At 39.4% G+C, this 27,258-nt stretch overlaps 1 protein-coding gene across 1 annotated transcript in view; it reads left to right on the top strand.

The window, feature by feature from the left end:
• LOC149139785 (uncharacterized) overlaps positions 1-27,258 on the top strand; it is a 50,880-nt gene that overhangs the window by 18,906 nt on the left and 4,716 nt on the right. Inside the window, exons 3-5 of the mRNA XM_089450820.1 lie at positions 17,467-17,560; positions 17,706-17,888; positions 26,158-26,277. Of these exons, the coding sequence (XP_089306946.1) occupies positions 17,467-17,560; positions 17,706-17,888; positions 26,158-26,277 (397 nt within the window). The remainder of the gene's footprint in view (positions 1-17,466; positions 17,561-17,705; positions 17,889-26,157; positions 26,278-27,258) is intronic.

Genomic DNA, 27,258 nt, shown 5'->3' with positions numbered 1-27,258 from the left:
CTCAATCTTTTTGTGTAATAATCCCTTAGGTCCAAAAAGATTAAAATCTAAAGGAGGCATAGCACTTCCGGTCACTTTAACGAGCTGGAGAGGCCAATGGCTCAGCAATCTTTTCATATTTTACGAGTTAGTTGAAAAGAGCTGTAAAGGAGACTTGTTTTTTGAGGAACGAGTGATAGATTCGGGTAGCAGATGATTCCAGGTAAGGTTTGGAATTTTCCAATCATGGTAGTGTCACAAGGATGGCTAACAAGATCACTCTTCGTAGCTGTTCCTCAAAAGGGGTAAACAATCAAGTGGAGGTGAATGATCGGCCAATACAGAGTGGAGGTGATGATGAGAACACGACCAAGGCTTCAAAGGCTGAAGTAATACATTCACGATGGTTATTTACCGGAAATTGGTTCAATTTTTGATGAGCTTAAACGCTGGGGGAAACACTTGCTCATTGCTTATGTTTATTTTTTAACGAGCTTGAATTCCGCGTTAAAACTGCTTGATTAATCCAGTTGCATAATAAGGATGTCTCATATATAAAAACAACATTATTTCAAAGCTTTGCCTCACATCCTTCCTTTACGCAAGTTAGGAAACCACCAATCCTACGAGTTTAAAGGGTTAGAAGACCTATAAATTTAAAAAAATAAATGGTCGCTCTTTGCTTGCACGCCAAAAGGTTTGCATGCCCCCAGGTATAGTGAAGTAGAGTTTCTAGGTTACCCCTCAATTTGTAGACAAAACATTTTTTTTATCAGGAAAGGCCTACCTCAACAGAGGTATCTTATTCTGGTCTAATCCCATTTTCCAAAATGGACGGGTGTGTCAAGCCAGTCTTATACTCTCCGTGGGAACCCACCCTATACCCAAGGTTTTCCTGTCGAAAAGGCCAAGGTGCATGCCCCCTAGGTTTCAGTCATGCCCTCCGAATCACTCGCGCTCATCAAGAGGACGGATTGGGGATTATGAGACATTCCTTGCATGAAAAAACCATTCAGGGTTGGTATATGACTATTTGCTATGTGTGAACCGGGGAATGAAAGCTGGTCTACGAGCTTAACCACTCTTCCTTCGTGCGGAAAACACATTAATCTAAAGAGTGAGGAGACAATGGATCCCATGCAATAAATATAGTCGCGTCCAAGGAGTAGATTATAATCCAGGGGTCCTTGGACTACCATTACGTTCATGTGAATAGTTTTCCTTCTCAATGTTATCGGCACATCGGGAAGTATCCCTAATGGTCGACTGGTTCCTTTGTCAAACCCTGTTAGATTTCTCATCTCAGGCAAAAGCGATGGTGAACCAAGCACTTTCCAAGCAGTTGAGGAAAGGATACTCACAGAAGCCCCTTCATCTATGATGGTACCAACCATGACTATTCTATATATTTGAGAAATGATTCGGAACAGTACACTAGCCGGTAAATGGGGTCTGCCTAGTAGATTCCAGTCAAAGGAAACAACCAGGTTGCTTGGAGGTGGGACCGAATAGACGACTGGATACGACTCTGACGAACTTCCTTCCTGCGGTAAAGGAACGAGTAGACTGCCCCCATGTTCATCAGAGTCTGTGCTTATGAAGAGAATTTGAATGGTGTCGTTCTTGTTCTCTTCGGTGACTGTATCATCTAAAGATGGACCATCTGAAGGAAAGACCGGGTCAACTGCCACCTCGACCTTTTGACTTTCGTCTGGTATGGATTCAAATGGTTTATCTTTAATGATAGACGCTTCAGCCAACCACAAGGGCGTGTCAGCCAGATTTTCAACTAGTGACGGACTCGGCAAGAGTTTCTTGTATCCAGGAGGAAGGCGTAACGGTGAAACTAGACGGTCATCCAAATCTCTTTTAGCTTTGCCTAAGAAGGGACAACGGTGGACGGTGTGATCGCCTTCACACAATTTACAAGGAAATTTATATTTTCCTTTTTGTCTAGGGGCTTCACTTTCACTAGTTGATGGTGTATGCTTCACATGATTGTCAGAGGTTGATGACACTGGATTGTGCAAACGAGGAGACCAGTCCCTTAAGATCCAAGGGATGCAAGGACAATCTCGATGATAGTGGTCTCCTTTGCAAATGACACATGGCAATTTAGGCCTGTTCGGTGTAGTGTATGGATTTTTTCTAGATGACGCTTGGTTACCCCTTTTCGCCTTTAGCTCCTTCTTCTTCTTCTCTTTCTTATTCTTCTCCTTCTTCTTCTCAGTTACTTGATTTTGGGCTTTACTAGCTTCATCAAGCAAAGAGGAAGGAGAAGAGGAATAATTGGACGGAGTAGAGGGTTGGGGGGTAACTCTAATATCGTTTAGTTACTGACTTGATTGTTCAGGAATTACGATGTTCTGAATGGTAGAATTTGAGAAGAGCCATACGGGCAAGCCGATTGTCAATCCTGGAAGAGACAATGTGGCCATATGGGGTGCATCAACATCTCCCCAAGAGGAGAAGGGACTAGGATTTCCTCCAAGGGGAACTCCTTGGTTGGTGGACTCCATTTTTCTCAACTTAAGATCAACGTAGGAAAGGTGATGATTATTCCATTTAAAATAAATTTTAGATGCTTTGACACAACTTGTTTTTTTAATTTTTAAGAGTTGAGAAAAAACAAAAGATGACTCTAGTTGCCTTCAATTTTTAATGAGCCTGAAGTGACAAGTGCTCAGATGGACCTTTTCCATTAAGGAGTCTGAAAAGGAACGAAAGGGACTGCTCTGGAAATCTAGACAGAGGGATTACCAAACCAATCGCAAAACTGCAGAATAATTTTTACGGTACGGCAGTCAATCTTCCCGAATGCTGTGTTCAGTGCATTGCGATCGATAGGGCGACAGACACAGCTTCCTATGGATAAAGGATGAAGCCTATTGTGGTCTCCCAAAATATACTCGACGGTACATGGGAGCACAAGTCCGTACTGGCAGTTATCGTCTCAAAGTGGAGGAATCACCCAACCAACAGTGAAAACAACAGTTACCAGGCTTTACGACGCCGGAATACGTCTCTAGCCTAGACTTCTAGATGTTGTGCGTTAGGTTCCAAAGCATTTTTAGATTCATTAAATTTATTTTATGGTTGATCTTGCTTAAGAAATTTTCCTTTTAGGTTCACCGCGTGATGTAGATGTACAATTCCTAAAATGCAATCTAAGATGATAAACAGTTGTTTAATCTTCTTTCTGCAATGAAAATCCTAGCTACTAAGGAAAGAGAGATGGCATTCTTTCAACAAAGAGCACAGAGCACACACTATATGCATTGTCCTAAATCAAGCCAACAAACAGTCTAAATGAAAATGCACATGCATGTATTTGTTTTCAGCCTTCTTAATGTGTGAATGATAAAAATAAAGCTAAGCGCAAATCTGAATTATTTTCTAAAGTGACAATTACTAACAAGTTTATTTTCAAAACAAAATTAGGACAATGACAACACTTTGTTATTTGGAATTGAAAACTTGCTTTTGACACTTGAAAAACTACTAACTCAAATCAAATACAAGAGTAACAGTGTAATCGAATATCAAGAACAATCGGATTCTCTTCTATGACTAAAAACGACACTTGTGACACTTTCAAATCAAGAAACGACAGTACAATTACGCTACTTCTTGGTAAAGGAGAACTGAAAATGACTCAAAAATACATAAAAATATTTACAGCTCTTTGCACAATGGAGGTGGAATAACAACAAGGAAAGGGGTTTCAAACAGAGGTGTACTGACTACAGGCAGCAAAACTCCTGAATAGAGCTCAAAAGAGTGAACACAGAAACCAAAATTTAGGAACAAGGCCTTGTCTGATCAACACACTTGTAACACAGTGAAACTGAAATGCAACGCACCTACTACACCCGGGAAGTGCGATGCATTTGAAATTCACAGAACAGACAGTGCGCTGGACCAGGGACGAGACTTTGATTGGATTCTGGGTCACAGTTTGCAGTTCAGTTCAGGGATTTAGGCCGAGCAAGTGGTAATCAGTAAATAAATCATAGGGGTAGATCTAAGGAGGTTACTAGAGCCACCACGAGGACAATTAGAGATCTTGTAAATCAATCGTTTAATTCATAAACAAAACCTGGAGATAGACTGAAGTAGCGTTGATCTACTTTGCACTTGCATAGCAAATGCAGTTCGAAGGCTAGCTGGCTTGACTTCAGGCTCCATCTGTAACTTTATAAAGTAAACAAATGTAGATGAACAAATAATCTACTCGGTCCCTAGCGGAGTCGCCATTTTGTTATCAGGAAAACTAGTGTCTATACAGAGCTGCTAGTCCCAATAAGGCTAGTAGCTACCTTAGAAACAAACACACTAAAAACTACTTTCGTTTTCCTTTATGAACAAAAGATAAGAGAAGAATAAGGATACCAACCTCTGTCTTGCGCTTGGTTCCTTGCTTGATTCCTATCTCTTCTGGTAGGTCTTTGCCACTCGCTTCCTTTTCTACCAAGCTTCAAGGAGTAGCTGTAGAGTCAAAGCAGCATAACACTATCCAAGAACATAGATCTATCATCATAAACAATATAGGATCAGATGTACATTGACCACACAAATGCATAAATCATCAATCATACAAGAATGTGGAGGAAAACTTGAATAGCTTTATTGATAATCAAGAAAGAGCAAAGAGGATTACAACCAATTATTCTGACCCAACATCATCCTCTCAGCAAGAAATCCCTTCTTCACCTCATGAAAATATTAGATCAACCAACACTATGATATTGCACCAAGAAACCAACATCACTTCCTTAAAAGATACAAAATTCCAGCCTCTGGATCTCTGGGATGAGGGATCCATATATAGATGTCTGCAAGGGAGGTGAGTCAGCTTTTGGGATTTGATTAGTGTCTTCTCTCTAATAGTTCTTGATTCCACTTGGAGATTGATGATCTCTTACTCATCCCTGGTCGAATTCAAAGAGGCAAGTGTCACAGGAGAGGTTTCTAGAAGATTCCATGCTCCTCCACCTTGTGGATTGACCCTGCCATTTGTCCCTTCTCGCCCATCGCACCCCGTAGAAGGGTTTTTTGACATGCATCGCACCTACTGTGTGTATTCAGGTGGGATGCAATGCACTTTGCCTATGTAGCAGGTGAAATGGTCTAGTTTTGACCAGTTCTGAGTAGTTTTTCATGGAGAACTTCTGGGAGATGTTGTAATCAGTTGACCTTGTTCTTTTAGGGGTTGGAACAACACCTTTAGGGACTTAGGAGCCCTTGGTTTATGGACATTTATGATTGGGGTTGCAGTGCCCAAAAATGTCTATAACAATAGGAGAGGCACCCACGAACAGAGGGGGTCCTAGAAAAGTGGGTCTAGAGGGTTGAGCTGGGAGAGGAACAATCGGATACTAAGGAGGTGGTTGTTGATCAGGTGTACCAAACTGCTTAAGGGCAGCCCATGAAGCTTGTAACATGCAAACACTCATGGAAGTAGGTTCATAAATGGTAGGCAGAGGGCCAGGGAAGGAACCCAACAATGAGGAATCCTTATAGACTCTTAGTGAAACACTAGCACAAGGAGTTGAAGACTGGTTGTCAGACATCAACGAGATAATGGAATTAGGGGAGGTCATGGATGCTAGCTTGTAGTAAGTTAACTAATCAATGGTAACAATCTTCCCTTCATGGGGGAAGAACACATTATAGAACACCGCAGATGCATCAGCTGACATGGCATATGTGTAACTAGGACGTAAGAGCATGTTGTAATCCAAAGGGGCATCAATGACTTCTATATCGACATGGAAAATCTTACCCATAAGAGTCACTAGAAAGTTGTGGTACATGCCGAGGGGCTAGGAGGAGTGTCCATCCCACGCATGTAAAGTGATGATGGAGGGGGACAACTTAGGTGTCTTGAGTTGTTTCCAAACAGCAGTGGATATCACACATGTGGATGCACATTCATCAATAATTCATCTGGAGATGATGGCATTACATACTCTAACTGGTATCAAGAAAGCAACAAATGAAGGTAATGGTGAGTGCTCTGATGTATCAACAAGGAAGAAAATCAAACGACCATTGGAAGTATTGTAGCTTATATTGTCTTTAAGCTTATTATTCATTTTTATCATAGTGTGTGGTCTAAAAATCATTGCAGGGGTTCATCCTTAATGAGGCTCTCTTATTCACAAAATCTAAAATAAATGAAGCATTTTATTTATTATATATTAGGGTCACAAAGGAAACAATTGTTAAAGAATCGGCCCCTGTGATCAAGTCAAATCACAATATAAATAGTTATATGGAGTGGGTCCCGTTATATATATATTTGCATATTGAAACAAGAAAGAAACAAAGAAATATATCAAATTCGTAAAGGGAAAAATGTTAAAGTTAAAGGGCCAGACCCGAAAGGTATATACATCATGGTTTAAAGTCTCGTCGGGTCCACCGCACCGCAGAGCTATGGATGTTGGGTTCCGCTAATTGTGACTTTACATATACATACATATATATATATATATATATATATATATGTAAAGTCCCGTCGGGTCTACGATCATCGCATAACACTTTATATATGTGAATATGGCTATGACGATTGCGATTTGCAATTGGGTTTTTAGACCCAATAGTTTACATGTTATGTTTTATAATTACGACGTGTCTATCATATCGCAAAATGTTAAGGGTTGGGTCAATATAACAATGAAAGCACCGATTGTGATTGTGATAAAGGTATTCCTCGATAGTTGTGTAGAGCCCGGGTTAAAAGTGGAAAAGGCATGTTTATGGTGTATTTCTATTATAAAAAAGATATAATAGAAATAGTGCAAATATTAAGGATTTATGCATAAGTCCAACATTACGTTGGAAAGCACCGATTGCAATATGCGATGGGATTCCAGATCTGATGGAGTTATTAAATTGGATCAATTCTTTTTCAGTTCCACTTTTGTGTGCTTTGCATTATTTTTGTTGTGTAAAAGGAAAAATCAGCGTTAAAGCTGAATCTTAAGAGGAAGGTAGTTGGGCATGTTTTCTTTGTATTTTGGCCAATCAAAATGCCAGATACATGCGTAAGTCTAGATTTATGCACAAGTCAAAGTCAAACATTGTTTATTATGATTAAAGTAGTTTAATTATTATTAAGGCATATACAGAGGAACTCGGTAGTAGATCAATAGAGCCGAAAGGCCAGCAGTCATTGTCATGTTTAGTTATTTCTCATTATTTGATGTTCTTGGAGGTGTCTTTTACCCTCTGTAAAATATTTTGTAATAATTCTTACTTCAGATAGTTAGAGAAACAATTTTAGTAGTTTGATAGTTTCAGAGATCAGCAACTGTTTCACAATGTATAAGAAGAGGAAAATTTACAGAGAAAGGGTTGGTTGTTTGAATTTTGGAGAACCTGGACACTAGGCCATTGTATTCCTGATATCATCGTTGATTAATGAAAGAATCAAAAGTTTCCATGAGTTGTTGGGTATAATTTTGTAACCTTCTTTGTCATGTGTCATGTTATGTTTTCTTCTTTTAAGTATAGTAATGAAGTTGTAGGTCTTTATTTGCTTATGTAGATAAAGTTAAAACTCATTAAAGAGCACTCCTATACTTGAAGTTTCCACCTTCCTTTCTAAGTTATAGATAACAATTTCTGTGAAAGATCAACATATTATCTTTAACTTCTCCAAGAGTCACAGATAGTAGTTTCTGTGTTAAGCAACATATTATCTATGATTCAATTCTCATTTTCATAATTCTTCTAAGTTGCAGATAGTAGTTTTTGTGAAAAACCAACATATTATCTTTAACTTCTCCTTCAAGCTTTCTTCACTGGTCATTTATATCTAGCCACAAATGGCGTTCTGAAATGTTCCAGTCATACATGTTTTAAGGGTTAAAGACCAAGTTTTCTAGTTCCTTCATTTGAGAACACAACAAACAATAAGTGACAGTAAACAATATTTATTAATGTCTTAAGCACAATTTCTCTACAGCCAAGAAATTGGTTTCTTAAGGTACAACATTAATTGGCGCCGCTGCTAGGGAGAGAAGACAAGAACACTTTTCCCTGGGTTTTCAATATTTTCCTCTGGTTGTTTAGTGAGGAGGAAATATTCGGCTGTTTTGAATCAAAGAAATAACTCTGGATTCAAGAAGACCCCATACAATATCAGACACTTCACAATAGAAGGTTCAAGCTCTTTCAGATCTTGAAAGGCTGGCTTCTAGGAGGGTTAGGAAGTATAAGATCCCAATTACACCAATTCCTACATTGTCTACATTAGGCAGCAACTTATCCGAGCATTCATCTGATAAAGAGTCATCTTTTTCATCATCTTGATTTTAGGAACCTAGCTGTCAAGAACAATCTTTTGAGTCTGTTACTTTTCATTTACCCAGTATAATCATTCAACCTCAACTAATATCCATATTACCAACTCTGCATATTCCATTTACATCTCAGTCAGGTTCCACATCTCTTGGTAATCAAAGTTCAAGAAACATGGTAGTACATGCATTCTTGATGAATAGGTATGCACCTCTTCAATTGCCACAACCATTAAATCAAATGCCACAGGATTACCTCAAACTTCTCCCTCATTTTATAGGGGAAGATGAACAAACTGCATAGAATCATGTGTCAGTATTTTGCAATTTTGCAGCAAAGAAAGATGTTGAACATGTAGATGTTGCTCTAAGACTTTTTGTTCAGTCCTTAGATGGAGAAGCAAGAAAATGGTTTAAAGGACTTCCCAATAATTCTATTCCTTCTTGGGAAGAGATGGAATGTGTGTTTATTCAGAGATGGGGAGAGAAAAGAGACCATGAGTATTCATTAACAGAGTTTATTGCCATAAAGAAGAAGTATGATGAAACTGTGGCCGAATTTATCAGAAGATTTTAAAAAAATTACAATATTCTCCCAACAGAGATTAAGCCTCCTCCTGCTGGTGAAAAAATAAGTTTTGCAGGGGCTTTTGAATCAAATTTTGGATTCACATTAAGGGAAAGAAGAGCTCCAACCCTTGATCAGATCCAAACAGATGCATTGGAGATAGAAGCAAATCTGGTGGCTGTAGGAAAAACACCAGAAACACAGCCTATCCAAGACAAGGGAAAGGCAAATATGGAATCCTATCAAAGTCAAGAATTAGAGGATATGTGTGATGTAACTAAAATTTTGTCAGATAAAGTAAATAAATTAGAGTTAGAAAATAAGAATTCTCAGAGGCAAACACACTATAATGAGAACTTTAATCCCCAATATAGAAGACAACCTTTGCAAATATTGCAAAAGGAAAGAAAAGATCAAATTCAAATTATATGCAGTGGATGAAGATGAACTTAGTATCAAAGAAGAAGAGTATGAATATGATAAAACATATGCCATTCATGATAAAATTCATGAATATTGGAAGCAATTCTCCGATTTTATGCAGGTTGAACTATAGAAGAAATATGACTTGAGATCGAGGAAGAGGTCAAGAAATCAAGAAAATGAAAATGTGCAGCAAGTTTCAACTTCATCACCAAAGGCGACTCCACAAGAATCTTAGTCTGCAAAACAAGTGAATAAAAGAAAATACCAACAGAATGCAAATGGAAATACAAAGATACTTCAAGGTGATTCTTCTCAAGATCAAACTGGAAAAATTCGTTTGGAGAGACTTGTTTCAATTCCTCAAGTAATCTCAGTCATGAGAAAAGGTGAGGAGGAGAATGAAAGGACTGTTGAACAGGGCCACCTTTTTAGTCTTACTAAGGAGTTGGAAAAGGTAAGAATACAAGCCCCCCTTATAGAATTGGCAAAAACACCTACTTATCAAAAGGAGATTTTTGAGTTTATTAATTTAAAAGAAAATGAGAATATAAAGGACACTGTGAATCTGCAGGAAGATAAACCAGTAGTGGTTTTTCGTCCACATGTAGAGGAAGTAGATTCTTCAATACCTCCTTTTTATATTTCCCTATTGGTTCATGATTTCCTCCTACATAATTATATGTTTGATTCGGGTTATTAAGGATCTGACAGTGTCACTAGCCCAAATTCCAGCTAGAAGCTTGGTCATGGATGTTGTAGTACCAGATATCCCTACTAGATTTGGAATGCTTCTATCTAGGTCCCGGGGGACTAAATTAAGAGGTGTTTTGAAGCTAGATTTTACATATGTTGTTATATTTATAAAGGATCTATAAAGGATGATTTGGTGTCGTAAGAGGTTCAGTGAACACTTTGGTTTTGGACTTGGTAGCTGACAAAGTGGACGGCTTGTCATATTGATGCGACCAAGTTTGTAGGTTGATATAGGAAGGGTTCACCTCATTAGAGTTCATCATCAGGATTTGGTAGTCACTGAGACCAAAATGTTGGGGAAGGTGGGCTGCCTTACCTGGCTAGGGTTGAGTAGCGATAATTCCTTACTCTGGGAAAGGATTTGTGAGCACAGCTGGTTGAGGTGGCATAGGATTCTGAGGTGATTGATGAGCTCACGAAGCTGCTTGAGATTCCCACATTTGGCACATCTGGGGTAAAAGATGACACTCATGTGTATAGTGGCCATGTACACCACAACATCCACAAGGTTTTTTAATACGAATACCCTTGTTCTTCTTGGTTTGGAATCCCTGTTGCTAGTTGTTGGTGTTAGGTTGGTTCCCATGGAGTTCACTAGGTTGGTTACCTTGGTTAACCTAGTTACCCTTGTTACCCTTCCCCTTATTCTTTTTCATCGAATTTTGGGGATTTGTATCACTCTACTGTGCAAACACTTGGCTCTGAGGGGGAAATAGCTACTGGGGCTAAGGATGCATGGGATTTTGTGATGCTAATGCTTGAGGGGCTGGAGCGCCAGGCTGTGCATAAGAAGGAGCAACAATTTGTTAGATGGGTTGGGGCCCTGGAAACATGTTGCTAGCAAGAGGGGCATAAATGTTGGAGGAACTAGTGCCCCCCCTACGGATAGTGATAGCACTACTAAGGATATGGCAAAGAGTGTGAAATGGATCCAATGATACCGTCGGAGGTGTGAGATGCCCTCGGTTCATTGGCACTTCCAGGATGAGGCACGTCTAGAATGACGGTATAGACATAACCAAATTGTGAATAGATTAGATCATATCTCAAAGCAGTCTGGATATCTTCTTCCTCTGTCTAAGGAAAATGCGATGTGACATCTTTCCAATCGGGGATAAAAGGCTCTTAAGAAACCAATCTAGATAGACATGGTGTTATGAAACCAGCTCAAGAAAAGATAGAAAAGATAGATCAACGCCTTAGAATTCAGCCTCTTCGAGGGGGAAACCTCCTTTACATTACATAAATGAACAATTCTTGGATGATACAAATGACAAAACCTCCTTTCTATATATAGGAGTCTAAGGAGTCACAATATAATCCAGCCGACCTAACAATAATAATATAAAGCCACAAAAATAATAATAGAGGGATTCTATGGGGCATAGAAATAACAATATGGGGGTAATAGGGGCACAACAATATAAATAAGGGGTATAACTACAATAGTAATGGGGTAATCACTAGTATTATAGGGACCCAACATGCCCCTATCCTTCAAAAAAGTGTTGTCCTCAATGCTTAAGTAGTTCTGGATACTTCTGCATAAAATTCTCATCCTCCCATGTGGAATCTTCAGCAGATAAGTTCTTCCACTTGATAAGATACTCTGAAATTGATCGATTTCGTAGCTGTCGAGTTCTTGTTTCTGTGACTGCTTCCGGTTCCAATATAATTTTTCCTTCCTCGTCAAGTTCTGGCAATATTGTTTGAATTGGGAGCTTGTCACCTATAACCTTCTTTAAGCATGAAACATGGAAAACTAGGCGCAATCGAGAAGCTGCAGGAAGCTCCAATTTGTATGCCATAGTACCAATCTTTTGCAACACCTTGTATGGACCATAATACTTTGGTGATAATTTATTATCCTTCTTAGCTTGCTTTAGGGACATTTGCTTATATGGTTGTAGCCGTAGGAATACCCAATCACCTACATCAAAACTTCTTTCACTGCGATGTTGATCTGCCTGTTGTTTCATTCTATTTTGTGCCAACACGAGGTTATCCTTTAAGAGTTGGAGGACTTGTTTTTGATGTTCGATGTGATGTTCCACTGCTTGAACCTTAGAATTTTTTCTTAAATATGATGTGATGGATGGTGGTTGATACCCATAAAGTGCCATAAATGGGGTCATTTTTGTTGTTGTATGGAAGGAAGTGTTATACCACCATTCAGCCAGAGGTAACCATTCGACCCATTGTGTCTGTTTATCAGATACAAAGCAACGAAGATATCCTTCCAAACATTTGTTTACTATCTCAGTTTTCCCATCAGATTGAGGATGATAAGATGAGCTATGAGCTAACTGAGTACCAAGACAAGAAAATAATTCTGTCCAAAAATTTCCAGTGAAAATGGGATCTCTGTCACTTACAATAATCTTTGGGTTTCCATGTAGCTTTTGAATTGTTTCCATAAATGCAGTAGAAACTGTACTGGCTTTACATGGATGTGATAATGCACAAAAGTGTGCATACTTGGTAAGTCTGTCAACTACCACCATGATGACACTCTTTCCCTCAGACTTGGGTAAACCTGTGATAAAATCCATTGAAACCTCCTCCCAACGTTGGCTTGGAATGGATAAAGGTTGTAATAGACCCGGTGTCTTAATTGTTTCAACTTTATTTTGCTGGCAAACCAAACATTCTGCCACAAAATTTTGAATATCTGATTTAAGGCCATCCCAAAAAAATTCCTTCTTAACCCTGTGGTAAGTTTTTAAAAATCCTGAGTGCCCTCCTAAGGGAGAAGTGTGCAATTCCATAAGAATCTTTTGTTTTAGCTAGGAATTCTTACAGAGGTATAAGTGATCTTTGTACCATAACGAATCATTTTTCCAGCTAAATGTATCAGAAGTATTGGAATCTTGTTGTAGCTTTTGAATAAGTGCCCACACTTCTTCGTCATTCTTCCATTCCTCCCTTGCTTCGTTTATCCAATCTGGTTGGATAATAGAAATGGCACACAACAATGCTTCCACATCCTCATCCTTTCTTGAGAGTGCATCTGCCACCACATTTTGCTTCCCTTTTTTGTAGATGATTTCAAAGTCATAACCCAACATCTTTGTGACCCACTTTTGTTGCTCTTCAGAGGATAATCTTTGTTCTAAAAAGTATTTAAGGCTATCATGATCCGTTTTTACCTTGAAGTGTCTTCCCATTAGGTAGGGTCGCCATTTCTTAAGTGCATGGAGTATTGCCAACATTTCCTTCTCATAAATAGCTTTGCTTAGAAACTTTCCCTTGATTGGACGACTTTCAGAAGCAATGGGTCTTTCATCTTGCATTAGAACAGCACCAATTCCATTTCCTGAAGCATCACATTCCATAATAAAGGTTTTTGTGAAGTCCGGTGTAGCTAAGACTGGTGCTTGGCACATTGCCTCTTTAAGATGTTCAAATGCCTTTGTTGCTTCCGGAGTCCATGAAAATGAATCTTTCTTCAATAATGTTGTTATAGGTCCTGCTATTCTCCCATAATTCTTAACAAACTTGCGATAATACCTTGTCAACCCAAGAAATACTCGCAGATGCTTTATGGATGTGGGGATTTTCCATTCCTTAATGGCTTTAATTTTGCTAGGGTCTACCTTAACTCCTTCATGAGATACAATATGACCCAAATATTCCACCTCCTGGACTCCAAAGAAACATTTGGATCTTTTTGCATATAATTGTTTCTCCTCTAATAGTTGTAGCACCCTATCAACATGTTCAACATGATCCTTCCAAGACTTGCTGTAGATTAGTACCTTAACTCCTTCATGAGATACAATATGACCCAAATATTCCACCTCCTGGACTCCAAAGAAACATTTGGATCTTTTTGCATATAATTGTTTCTCCTCCAATAGTTGTAGCACCCTATCAACATGTTCAACATGATCCTTCCAAGACTTGCTGTAGATTAGTATATCATCAAAAAATACTAACACAAATTTTCTAAGGAATGGTTTGAAAATTGAATTCATCAAACCTTGAAATGTTGAAGGTGCATTAGTAAGGCCAAAAGGCATGACCAAAAATTCATAATGACCCTCATGAGTTCTAAATGCCATTTTCAGAATGTCTTCAATCTTCATTCTGATTTGATGATATCTCGAACGAAGGTCCAACTTGGTGAAGTAAATTGATCCATGCAATTCATCCAGTAATTCATCAATAACAGGAATGGGGAACTTATCTTTAATAGTGAGCTTGTTGAGCTCCCTATAATCCAGACACATGCGCCATGATCCATCCTTCTTGTGCACCAATACTACTGGAGTTGAGAAAGAACTTTGACTCGGTTGAATTATACCAGCCTCTAGCATTTCTGCAACCATACGTTCAATTTCACTTTTTTGGACATAGGGATATCTGTACGGCCTGATGTTTGGAGGAACACTTCCTGGAATCAGATGAATAGCATGATCATGATCACGCATAGGTGGGAGACCCTTGGGAGTCTCAAATACCTTGGAATGATTGTCCAGGACTTTTTGGAGCTCTGGATAAATAGATGATTCCAATGTGGAAACATCTAGCGAGCATAATTGTGCAATTACACCTCTTTGCTCCTTTTTTAGAAGATTTGTCATACCATGAGAGCTGATTATCTTTCCTGGTTTCCCACAATACCCCTTAATTCAACTTCCTTTCCTTCCGTAGAAAATTTGATGAAAAGTTCTTGAAAATTAAAAGCTATTGTACCTAAGGATTGTAGCCATTGGACTCCTAGTACAACATCCACACCTCCCATTGGAATGGAAAGCATTGGGCTAGTCAATACATATTCTCCCATGGATAGCTTGATATTATGGCACTTTCCAGAGCAATTTATTTTTCCTCCATTTGCAATCATCACTTGACACTCTGGTGATGGATATAAGAAGCAATTCAATTCTTTTGCTACCCTACAATGAATAGAATTGTGGGTGCTTCCTGAATCAATCAACACTATTACCTTTTTCTTCTTGATTTGTCCTTCTATCTTGATGGTTTGAGGAGTGGTAATTCCTGCCAATGCATTACAAGATATGGTCGGATTTATTTGTTCTTCATCTAGGCTTTGTTCCTGGAGTATATCTTCTTCTTTTGACCTTTCTTGCTCCTTTTCTTCTTCCTCTTCACAATCTATGTAAAATAATTTCTTCTCAGCACACTTATGACCTTTAGTGTATTTGCTATCACAACTGTAACAAAGCCCTTTTGCTCTTTTTTCTTCCAATTGTTGTGATGTCAACCTTATAGGTTGTGGAAGACTAGGGGCAGCAACACTTCCGTCTTTATAGTTGTGAGTGGTATGCTTCCTGGTTTCCATAATTTTTCTTTCCATTTTTCTTGCTAACCTGAATGCCTTCTCTAATGAATCAGGTTCCCAAAGGCGAACATCATGTTGGATATTATCCTTTAAAGACCCTATGAACACATTAATCCTATGCTCCTCTGGAATATCTTTTACCCTTATGTTCAATTTTTGGAACTCCTCAATGTGCTCCATTATTGAACCCTTTTGTTTGAGACTTATCAATTGGCTAAAAAAAGTGTTGCTTTTTGTATCTTCATAATGTGCTATCAATTCTTCCGTAAAAATTGCCCAAGTAATAAATTGTTTACGAGAACAAAGCCATTGATACCATACAAACTGATTTGGTTCCAAATATATAGTTTCCATACGTAACTTTTGTGCGTTTTGCACATTATTGAGATCGAAGAATTGCTCCATTTGTAATATCCATGTGGCGGGATCCTTGCCATCAAACTTCCTCATATCGATTTTTGGAATATGGTGATTCTTCGATCCAACATTCGCGTCTATGGAATCATGATTAACATTTCTTTTGTTCTCATCATGAGTTTCCTTTACTACCTTGTCACCATTAGTGACCCTTTCTTGTAGCAACTTCTTCAATTCTTCCATGTCTGTCTTCAAATCTATCTTCAAATCTGCCATGTCTCTCTTCAAATCTGTCTTCGACTCATCCATCTTAGCTTCCATGCCCTTTATCTTAGATTCCATGCCATTTACCTTAGATTCCACGCCACTTATCTTAGCTTCCATGCCATTTATCTTAGCATCTGTTAACTTTCGTGAGCGTGACATTTGTTGCACTTGTTCTTGTAATTTTGATATATCATGTAGCATTTCTTCCTCTTCTTCATGAGTCATGCTAGAGATTTCAGGTTCCTTACTAGGTGTTTTCATTTTCTTTCCTCGGGGCATCAGTTACCGATAATAATGCTTTACTATGCCCTTTGAATTCCGTTAAACCAAGCTTACACAAAAATTTAAAAAAAAACTACACACCTTTTTTCACTTTATAGAAGCCTCATATTGAATCTGATGTATCTCTATAATTTCGGATCATCTAGTTCTGAAGTTGCTACTTGTAGTAGCCTTCTGCGTCCTCTTTCCAATGCCACAAGTCTGAGCCAAATTGGATTCACCAAGGAAGAGTTATGTGAAATCTCCCACAGTGACTTGCTTTTAGACTGGTTCAGTAGAGCGAACTTGTACGACGTGCCACGAGTCATTGTTTCAACCTTTGAATCTGAAACACACACACAAGAAACTAAATTCCGTCCTCTTTCTATACCCTCTTACGAAATTTCAATCCGATCCCCAGAGAGAAAGTTATGACGATTTTCCCCAGGTCACCTGTTTTGAATGTAATTCAGGAGTCTACAAAAAGACCAACTTCCTCAGATCATATCTCCGGAAATATCGCGCAAAAAGCTCTGAAATTCGGACCCAAGGTTCAGCGCGATTTCTTCTCAAATGGGTTTTTTTGCAACTTCTGAAACATCACAGAAAAAAGTTATAGCGAAAATGCCACGATGACCTGTTTGGAGCAGCGAAACCCTAGAATCCAAAGCTTTGATACCAAATGTTATGAAACCAGCTCAAGAAAAGATAGAAAAGATAGATCAACGCCTTAGAATTCAGCCTCTTCAAGGGGGAAACCTCCTTTATATTACATAAATGAACAATTCTTGGATGATACAAATGACAAAACCTCCTTTCTATATATAGGAGTCTAAAGAGTCACAATATAATCCAGTCGACCTAAAAATAATAATATAAAGCCACAAAAATAATAATAGAGGGATTCTATGGGGCACAGAAATAACAATATGGGGGTAATAAGGGCACAACAATATAAATAAGGGGTATAACTACAATAGTAATGGGGTAATCACTAGTATTATAGGGACCCAACACACAGTCTTCGAAAGGCAGGGAAAAACATGTGCTCCTCCTTCGATGCCACTCTTGAACATGGTCAGAAAGGTGAGTGGCAGAGGACTAAAGGAATGTGGTCAATAGCTCCGTACCAGTGTCATACCAAAGAGATAAGTGGAAATATGATAAGAATGCTTTAGCAAGCATCGAGAAAATAGAATGAGTGGTGAAGGACTGGTCTACATACCATTTTGCAGTGTCTCCAGTGAGCGTGCATTAGAAGAGATGAAGACAAATGGAGTCAACAATTATGGAGTTGGATTAACACCACATGTGGAAGGATTAAACATGGTTGGTAGGAGCCTCTCCAGCAATACCCTCAAACTTTGGGATGTCTAAGGGAAGCTTAGTCAGCATAGAGGGCCAACCGACATCATGGTGTATGGGTTTGTTTATCAACTAGTTAAGATCTGGTAGACTTAACCCATCCATAAAGGGGAGCATGGGGGTTACCAGAATGGTTCCTGAGATTGTTCCGCCTAATGTGACCACCGCTATAGCATTGGAGCCACCACCAGTTTGGGTTCCTGCACCAGTTTTGGTTCTAGACATGGTGACGATATGCGGTGAAGGAGGCTTAGAATCATATGAGGAATCAAAAGGACCAGGAGAACAGTCGGTATGGGGACTCAGAGGGACTATGAACTAGAACCCAATGGGGAGGGTTAATATGCCCAAGTGGAAACTAGGGTGAAGGCCTAATAGTCTCAGTGACACACACCTTGGTGGCACAATGATGGAAGGACACACAAAACATAGAAATGGTGAAGGGAGCTCAAAAATATATCTTCTATCTTTGATGCGGTGAGATAAATTTATTATTTTAAGTATTGGCATGGTGGTGTAAGTCAAGCACCCTTCACTTAAGGTGTGCTTGTGTGTGCTTTTGGTATAGTACTGTGTGCATTCTGCTTTGAGAAGATACCCACTATGTTATATAGAAAAATGATCTCCTCATTAGCTCAGAGGAGAAAGACATGATGGCTAAGGCAATAGCCAAAATCACAGGCCTTGTTTGCACACTAATGTTGTCTATACACTAACAACATGCCTTATAAAGCTTCTTTGTAAACCTAAGAGAGCGTTAGTGACTCTACTAACTCTACTTGTTAATTCGGCATTAGTGGATCCTAATGAGAATCTAGAGGTCAAAGGAGTGAATTGACTCATAAATATCTCTAATTACCTCCTATATCTACTTAGAAAAGCAAGGAAACATCTAAATTTTGACCTATTTGTGGTATTTCTAATGCTAATGAAGGAGGCAAATGGGAAAGAGCTCAAAAGGATGGCAACATCATTTCTTTTACCTAAAGAAACTTATGGAGGAACTTGGCAACCCTAACTTGAATGATACATAAGTAGAGCTAGGGCTATCATGATAGGGGTCAAATCATTTGGAAGGATAGCTTACTTGATTGTTGAGCATACTCTCAAATCTAAGCATGGGAAGTTGGTAAGAAGGAAGAGAAAGAGAGGAGCTAGAGGGGTAAGGGAAGGCTGATGAAATAGATGGTTTTAATCACTCTTATGACATTAATATAGAACTGCAGTTGTACTATCTACTCCGTGGTTTTAGTACTATCATTCATTTAGTTGTTTGTCCAATACCTTTTAGCATGAGTAGCTTAGTTATGTGTAACTAGATGTCTTTTATATATTCACGTATTAGTTATCAAGGTTTTATGTTGTGATTATGCTTGTCTCTTCTATGTGTAGGACTTGATCTAGAGCTGACTTAGGGGACTTCCACCTAGCTGCATTGTGCTCTCCAGCAAATCTACATAGAGGCTTGAGGTAATGAATTTGTCTTGGTTTTATAGTTAGTTATTGTTTATGGACATGCATGTAACTTTGTAACAGCTGCAGATGATCTTACAGTCTACCAAGTTTCCTAGGAAGACCCTTGAGGGCATCTCCATTCTCCATACACTGTGCATTTTATCCTATAGTAGAATTGGTGATTCCACTGGGGAGTATACATTAGTTCCCGGTTCACCTAGACAATTCCTAGTTTCCTCCTCCTTCTGAGAACTCCCTATACTTATGCATTCCTTTTATGGCCCATCAAGACCTTGCTGCATTCTTCCCTCATATGTTCATCCCTAGATCTAATCCCCAAAGCCCTATTTTGAACTCTTTTCCCACACTAATGTAGGTTAACAAAGCAAACAGAGCTTTATAAAGCTCTGTGTCTGCAAAAACAATGCGTTAGTAGACTAGTAACTCTTTGTGGCCTCTACTACAAAGTGTTAGTCACCCAAATTTTGACATGCAGCCGTGTCTGTAAACTCAAAGGGATGGGAAACCTTCTCATGGATTGAAAAAGGATCTGCAACTTTACTTTGTTAGCAAGATCTGTGTCTTAAAATAATTTTTTTTAGGAAATATTTTTTTTTCTTAAAAAGTTTTTATAAAAGAAAAATCAACATTTTTTATTCATTCTTCTGCTTAGTTGGTTAAAATTTAATTTATTTTGGTTTCAAATAGTTGTTATAAAGCATTGGAAAGATTTACGTTGGTTATCCATGTGTTATAATGACTAGGATGCATGGAACAAATATGAATAGCTTATTTCATCAAATTCAATATTTTCAAGCATTTTCTTTTGCATGATTTTGAGTCAAAGTCCCACCAAATATCATACGTCAACACCCCTACTGAAGACACTAAAAATGTACACATAAAATCTACCTAAAATAAATCAATAACTCTTTATAGAGCAAACAAACATTAGCTCAGACTAGGATCTTGGGATAGGCAGTGTGAGTAAACTTCCCAAGATCAGAAACTGAAACTAGTGTCATTAAAAGAGAGAAAATTCTTTCTGCACTCATACTACTGGGACCACTCCAGTCAAAGCGGAGCTCAATACGAGACAACATCGGACTGTAAGTGAAGGTATCCTGCCTTCTCTTACAATTCCTTTGGGTATTCTATGTATTAGGGATCCCTTCAGGGATTTTGGAGCTGAGTCGGGGACTCAAGTATCCTACCCACACAGTGTACTGTCTGCGACTATGTCCCCCCCCAATAGTGTCTGTGATCTGAGGTATCCTTAGTGGCCATACTTTTAGGGACTTACACAAGGTGACTAGGGAAGGCTACCCTGGTACCTAACACATATGGACCTACTCCGTCTTTAGTTTTTGGGAGGGTGCTCGTATTCACGAGAGTACTTGGCCCCTCAATCTAAGGTTCGGGCGAAGCTTTAGAGTAACTGTAATTGTACATTGGCCATCCCTCTCTGTTATTCATTGTGATACTAGGTTTCATCTCCAGTGATCGGTGCTTATCAGACAAGGTCATTTCCCACTGTTTGCTGATTGTTTCACTTAGTGTATTTTTTATTTTTATTTTTTATTTTTAAGGCACCCGAGTGTTACCATTGAGACTTTAACAAATATCACAATAAAATTTATTGATAAAAATTAACGGTCACTGTTGCTACATATGGCCCTCATCGTCAATCTAGATGATTGTTAGGACTTCCTCCACTCATTATGGAAGATCCACCGAGCTCCAGTGAACCAGATTTCCCATCTTCTGGAAATCAGTCTTGAAGATCTCACACAGAATCTGTTTGGACAACCAACGATTGAAGCTTACTGAAGGATTTCTTCGCTGTAGGATTTCTTCCTCCCTATAACCCTCCGATCATGAATCTGTTGGACTCACTCTAGGTTCACGTGGAAGTTGTACCCCATGTGTCTTCAATTGGCACATTCCCATCCATCCCGTCGATGACTAATGGGTCGTGGAACTTTTTGGACACTTTTGATCCCTCACCACTTCCCCAGTCGACAGTCACTACCACACCTTTGATGGCGAACCCTGCTATCCCATTTTTTCCCAAGTACAAACCCTCACATGACACCCTCCATGAGTGGAACCCAGCCTATTCCAGGTTCCACCCCCCTTAGTGTTAAACTCTATACCTTCGACAAGTTCTACATACAATGCTCCTTATAATAATATGGCTGGCATCCATTGTATAGTTCTAACCCCTGGATTCAAGTATCTGGGGACACTTGCAATATGCATACGCTGGTTGGGAACGTAACAGTTCCCCCTCCATTTTCAGGCATGCATGGTCAGTCACTGATTGACATGAGCATTCCCTATGCCAGTCAAGGACATATGGTTAGTTCTGTGGCGAGCGGGAATCCTTAAGGAGGTCCCAACCAATCCGTGGGGGCACCCTACTCACAACCTCAAATGAGTCAAGGGGGAACTACTTATCGTGGGGGAAATGCTATACCCCAATATCACAATCCCCATGGAAATCCACATTACAATGCCATACCCCAAGGAAAGTACTATACCACGCAACCTATGTATAATATTGGGACTCAAAATATGGGAGGATCGCAAGGATCCTCAAGTCATATGTCATCACCTTATTCTGAGTCGGGGGGCATAAAACACTCTGCCTTTCTTGGAAATGTTAGATATCCCTGACTTGTACAAACTTACAAATGAATCCATCTATCATAACTTACTCTGGTTGCGAATCCCGCATAAAATACCGACAGACATACCCAAGTTTGAAGGGAAACAAGGTGAGGATCCAGGTACCCATATCACCACCTATCATATTTGGTGTGTTTCTAACTCCATGGTGGATGATGGTATCCAGTTACGTATTTTTCCCTGCACCCTTACTCGCAACGTAGCCAAGTGGTACATCGAGTTAGCACGCGCGTCGGTAAATACCTTTAATGCTCTGGCGATGGAATTCTTAAAGCACTTCTAGCTACCCATTCACTATGAGATTGGGATGGAACTCCTCACTTCATTATGTCAGGATACCTCCACCCACATCTCTTATCATATACATGAATGGAGACATAGGCGGAAGTTAGTCAAAGCTCCCCTCCCAGACTATCTCTTAGCGCACTGGTTTTGCAAGTCCTTACTCCCCCAAATCGCTAAGGATGTCGCCTTAGGTGGTGGAGTCACAAAAGACCAATCCATACATCATGCCCAACATGTAGATCTGATATATTCATAGTCTAGCACTCTTTACGACATAATCCCCAATGCCCCTCACAACTCCAATGCTTCCACTACTCAGAACCCTAGAGTGTGCGCCGATAGGATTATTGGCACAACCTTCAGGGTTGCTATAAAACAACTTAGTGGTCACATTGCCCAGATGTCAATGGACCCCTCTGCCAAATTGACTGCTCTTCCTACCACTGTGATAAAGTCTGCGTAGTCTATGCAAAAACCTAGTGGTAAGAACAAGAAGCATAAGAAAAAGACCGCTCCTTCTGAGGAGCAGTCAACAAAGCAGCAAAAATAAAATAAGAAGGTTGTTGCACCTCTTGACAATGGAAAGGATAAACCCATGAGATTCCTTTGCAAAATCTATGCTGAAGACCACATGACCTATCACTGCACGGGTCTTCAAGAATGCACATATTTCATTACTAAAAGGGATATTGGTAGGACCCCCGCTATCATTAATAATCCTTTCCCCACTCAGCAGCAGCAACACCTCATTGCAAACCAATTCCAACCCCCACAACTGGGCAATGGTTGTTCATAACATCCTTCAGCTGGTGAAGGACCCTATACTATTTACACCTTTGAAATGGTAGATCTACAAACAAGAGCCAAATTAGATGGAGCTCCTGTCGCTCATGCAAACGAACCTTCCTCAAGTCAAAACCCACTACTTCCCAATGATTTACATATAGAAAGGCCAATTTCTAACCTTGTGATTCACCCCCTAAAGGGGCACTTCAATGCACAATGCACAATACATCTGCACATGCCGCCCAAAACTACAGCATTGTAGAAGACTTGGCGCAAGCTCCGTCGGCTATGTCGGCACTTGAAGTATTATAAACATGTCCGACACAAAGGAAATATTTGCTTTCGGTTGATGGTGGTATCAACCCACGGGATTCCATGATTGCAATTTTCAACATGGAAAGGTGTAAACCTCCCCTTTCCCACCAGCTTGCATTTAAGGTGCAAATTTTTTCGAAAGGTAAAGGTATACGTAGAACTGTCAGTGATGAAGGTGCTTTTACCTGCATCATGTCAGCTTCATGTTGGCTCACTTTGGGTTCTCCAACCCTATCCCCACCTTCGAATTCTCTTAAAGCTTTTGACGACCACAATTTCATCCCAAAAGGTTACCTTGCCGACTACCCCATCACTTTGAGTGGGAAAACAATAATGGTGGATATCGAAGTCATGGATCATAAACTCGACTATAATCTACTTTTGGGCCACACTTGGACTTACACCATGAATGCCATTGTCTCTTCAGTCTTCCATATCATCTTATTTCCCTTATATGGAAAGATAGTCATGGTGGACCAGCTATCCTTTTGCACCCCAGATTGCTCCCTGTTACCTAGCAGCTCTGTACCCTTAGTGGTTGGTGTCCTTGATTCTTATGTCAGTATCGGTACCAGTCTACAGAAGGATTTTTCCCTGATGGGTTGCTTCCCTCTTCAGTCATTAAAGGTTCCACAGACAGTCAATATGATTTCATCCATTCCTCATGAACCGAACGATCCATGGATCCTATCGTCTCCTTCAGACATTAACACTTACGAAGAACAAATGTCACTGTCACCAACTGAATTGGCCTACGAAGCCATTCAATCTGCATCCAAGTCTCTGGTCACTTTGGTCATGGCCAATAGTACCTTTGCCCCTCCCACAACTACTCCTTTCGATCCCCTCAATCAAGTCCTACCTTTAGATGAATCTATTAGAGAGATCATGAGTTTAGAAGAGCGACCTTGGGAGAACTCACACCATCGTGTTTTGATATCTGATTCGGACATGATGCCTCTTCAAATCCTATTATTTGACACACATGAAATCATTTCCTCACTATATACGACTATCCAACCTTTGGAATCAGAGGGAAACATGGGAAATATTTCAAAGACATTCCTCATCGATATTTTAGTCAAGACAAGCATCGTGGAAAACATACAAATTGGAGCCAATTGCAATCATAAGGAAATTACGAGCTTCACCTATCCTTTTAAGGACTTCTACAATGTTTTCCCTTGGTCTTATGAGGAAATTCATGGCATAGACCCTACTTTTTCAAGCATAAGATCATGAAGTATCGAGCATTCTCTTTATGGTATTTTTCTTGCTCCTTAATCCAAAAAATCCTTAAGTCTCCTTCTTCGAGCTCGTTAAACTACCACGAAGAAGAGCGAGAATTCTTTTTATGGTATTTTTATTGCTCATTAATCTGAAAAAACCTCGAGTCTCCTTCTTCAGGCTCGTTAAATTACCATGAAGAAGGTCGAGCGTTCTTTTTATGGTATTTTTCTTGCTCGTTAATCCAAAAAACCTCGAGTCTTCTTCTTTGGGCTCGTTAAACTACTGTAAAGAAGATATGAGAATGTTCTTTTTTGGGACTTTTTCTTGCTCTTGAACTAAAAAATTCCCGAGTTTGTCACTTTTGGACCCATTAAACACATATGACGATGGTCTGAGCAAATCGTTTTCACTCTTTTTCTAGCTCATTAAACTGAAAAAGATCATTAGAGCATTCTTTTTAGGCGCTCTTTCCTTGCTCATAAAACTGAAAAAAAATCTCGAGTTTTTTCTTTAGGCTCATTAAACATTTATAAATATGACCTGAGCATTATTTTAGGTACTTTTCTCACTTGTTAAACTTAAAAATCCCGATTTTTTGTCACCGAGCTCGTTAAAAATCTACGACAACAATAAGAGCACTTGCGATTTTGAGCATTTCTTGCTCTTAAATCGAAAAATCCCCGAGTTTTTCCCATTCTTCTATCTCATTAGATCTATGAAGATGGAATGTGTTATCACTTAGAACTGAAAATTGATACATGTAATTTTCTATCCTAGCCCGATGACAAAGGTCTGTGCTAGTTTAATTTCAAATTTTCATTTTTAATTTTCTTCCCGTAGGATTTGGAGTTTTTAAAAGAGTTTTTAACTCAAGTTGTTCTCAACTCCCATTGGTTCCCCTCTACCCATCATTGTTCTATAGCCACCTCTTGTCTTATGTGAGTCATCGTGCCTTTTCGTGATTTCGTAGCGCTATTCCAATTCGCCAATTTCGTAGCGCAATCATAACTAGGCAGTTTCGCAGCGCTTCATGATTAGGCAGTTTCGCAGCGCATCATTAAAATTCAAAACTAACAGTGCTGCGAAATCATGGATTCGTACATTCCGCAACGAATCTTTCCCGAAATGTCAAGTCCGTTAGGTGAGTCATCAGCCATGTCTTCTCATGTCAGCTCATATACCTCATATACCTTTCTTATCACATTTTAACGCTCATTGCCACTATCACCACCACTAGATCTGTTGATATGCACAAGTTATTATTCCCAAGAAATTTTACCGTGCATAAACCATAATGATGGCCGTAAGTCCTGCATGAATGACAAATCTGCAAGATTGTATCTTGAAAGGTTTTAAACGGAAGATTTTAAAATTCAAGCGAGGCTGAAAATTCAAGCGAGGTTGAAAATTCAAGCGAGGCTGAATCACAATTCCAACCGGAGCTGGTAGTCTTTGTGTGCGAAGATTTGAAAGAATCAATGGAGAAAAAAGAGCACAGATCCGGTAAACCTCTAAGGACTGAACCTGAAGGCCTGGATATAACGCTGAGAAATGAAGAGGTGAAGAAAGCATTTAAAAAGGCCGGGTGCTGGAACTTTTGCAAAAAGTTACAAGGAGGACATGCACAGGGAACTAAGGAATTTGCACTTAACTTCACTGGTTTGAATTCAAAGGTAGCCATGTTAGAAGTGCAGGTTTCTCCAGAAGTGATATCTGCTGTGACAGAGATCCCAAGAGGACAAGAGGAATGGTTCAAAAATTTCAAATTTGACATGAATCCTTGCAAGGAGTTTTTGAAGGATGATTATGTAAATGAAGATTTAAGTAAGGTAGTGCCCAGGAATTATGTCAAAGAACATTATGCTCTCTTACTCACCTGCATACAGAAATATTTGACTTGTGAAGGAAGGTATAACAAGGTTTATTCTTACCATTTCAAACTACTTTTGCATTTCACCGGGAAAGTCTCCATAGACTTACCTTTTTATCTGTTCCGTAGTTTGAGTAAGATGTGTGATAAGGTACAGCTGAGGAAAGAGGACTGTGAAACCTCTTTGTTTCATCATGGTTTGATTAAACTACTGGTTTTAGATGGGCTCCAAAAGATAGACAGGGATTGGAATTCATTCATTTTTATGGCTGGCTTCAAAAGCCAGACTGGCCTCACTCCCCAACCTGCCAGGGATTTTACAATAGCTGAGCTCCAAACAGAAGCAAGAGCTAAAAGAGTTCCAAAGTCACAAGTAAGAAAACAGGTGAAGCCCCTTATCATCCAAGATCAACCTCAGCAATCAACTAAGGAAAAGGCTCATGGTAAAAAGACTGTACCTGAGACAAGCACATCTGAAGCAGTTTTAAGGGTAAGAACAAGAAGTCAGATAAATAAGGAAAAAGGTAAAGCTATAGCAGCTGAAGAAAGTCCAATGTCCAAGGCAAGTTTAAATGATTTATTGCAGGCTATTGATTTTGAGCAGTCTCTACCAGTTCAAATCGAATTGATGCAATCAGAACAGGAAAGCACCAATAAATCCAAGGCTTCAAAAAGGCTTAGATTTGATGTGCTAGCTGAAGAGTTCGTTTTCAAACCTAGAAGACCTATGACAAGGAGATTCCAGCAAGTACAGGAGGCACTGCCAAGAACAGAGGAAATAGGGGAAGAGACACAAAAAGACACGGGCAAAACAGTCATTGCGTCTCAAGAAGATAATATAGCAGCCATACAGAGACAATTGGAATCAGCTAAATATGAAATTGCCAAATTAAAGAAAGCCGCTAGAAAACATGCAGCTATCCATGCAAAGTATTATAAAACTTTATGGGAAGGAAATGCTGCTGTAGAAGCTCAGCTGAATTCAGTGGTTGATGGCCATTCACAATTTCACACATGGACAGTACCAGCA

Source organism: Pinus tabuliformis, chromosome X (genome assembly GCF_031772625.1).
Source record: "Pinus tabuliformis cultivar Carrire ecotype Pingquan chromosome X, CPIR1, whole genome shotgun sequence".
NCBI classification, from domain to species: domain Eukaryota; kingdom Viridiplantae; phylum Streptophyta; class Pinopsida; order Pinales; family Pinaceae; genus Pinus; species Pinus tabuliformis.
The sequence above is the reverse complement of the archived record's forward strand: the minus strand, read 5'-3'. Positions and strand labels throughout refer to the sequence as shown.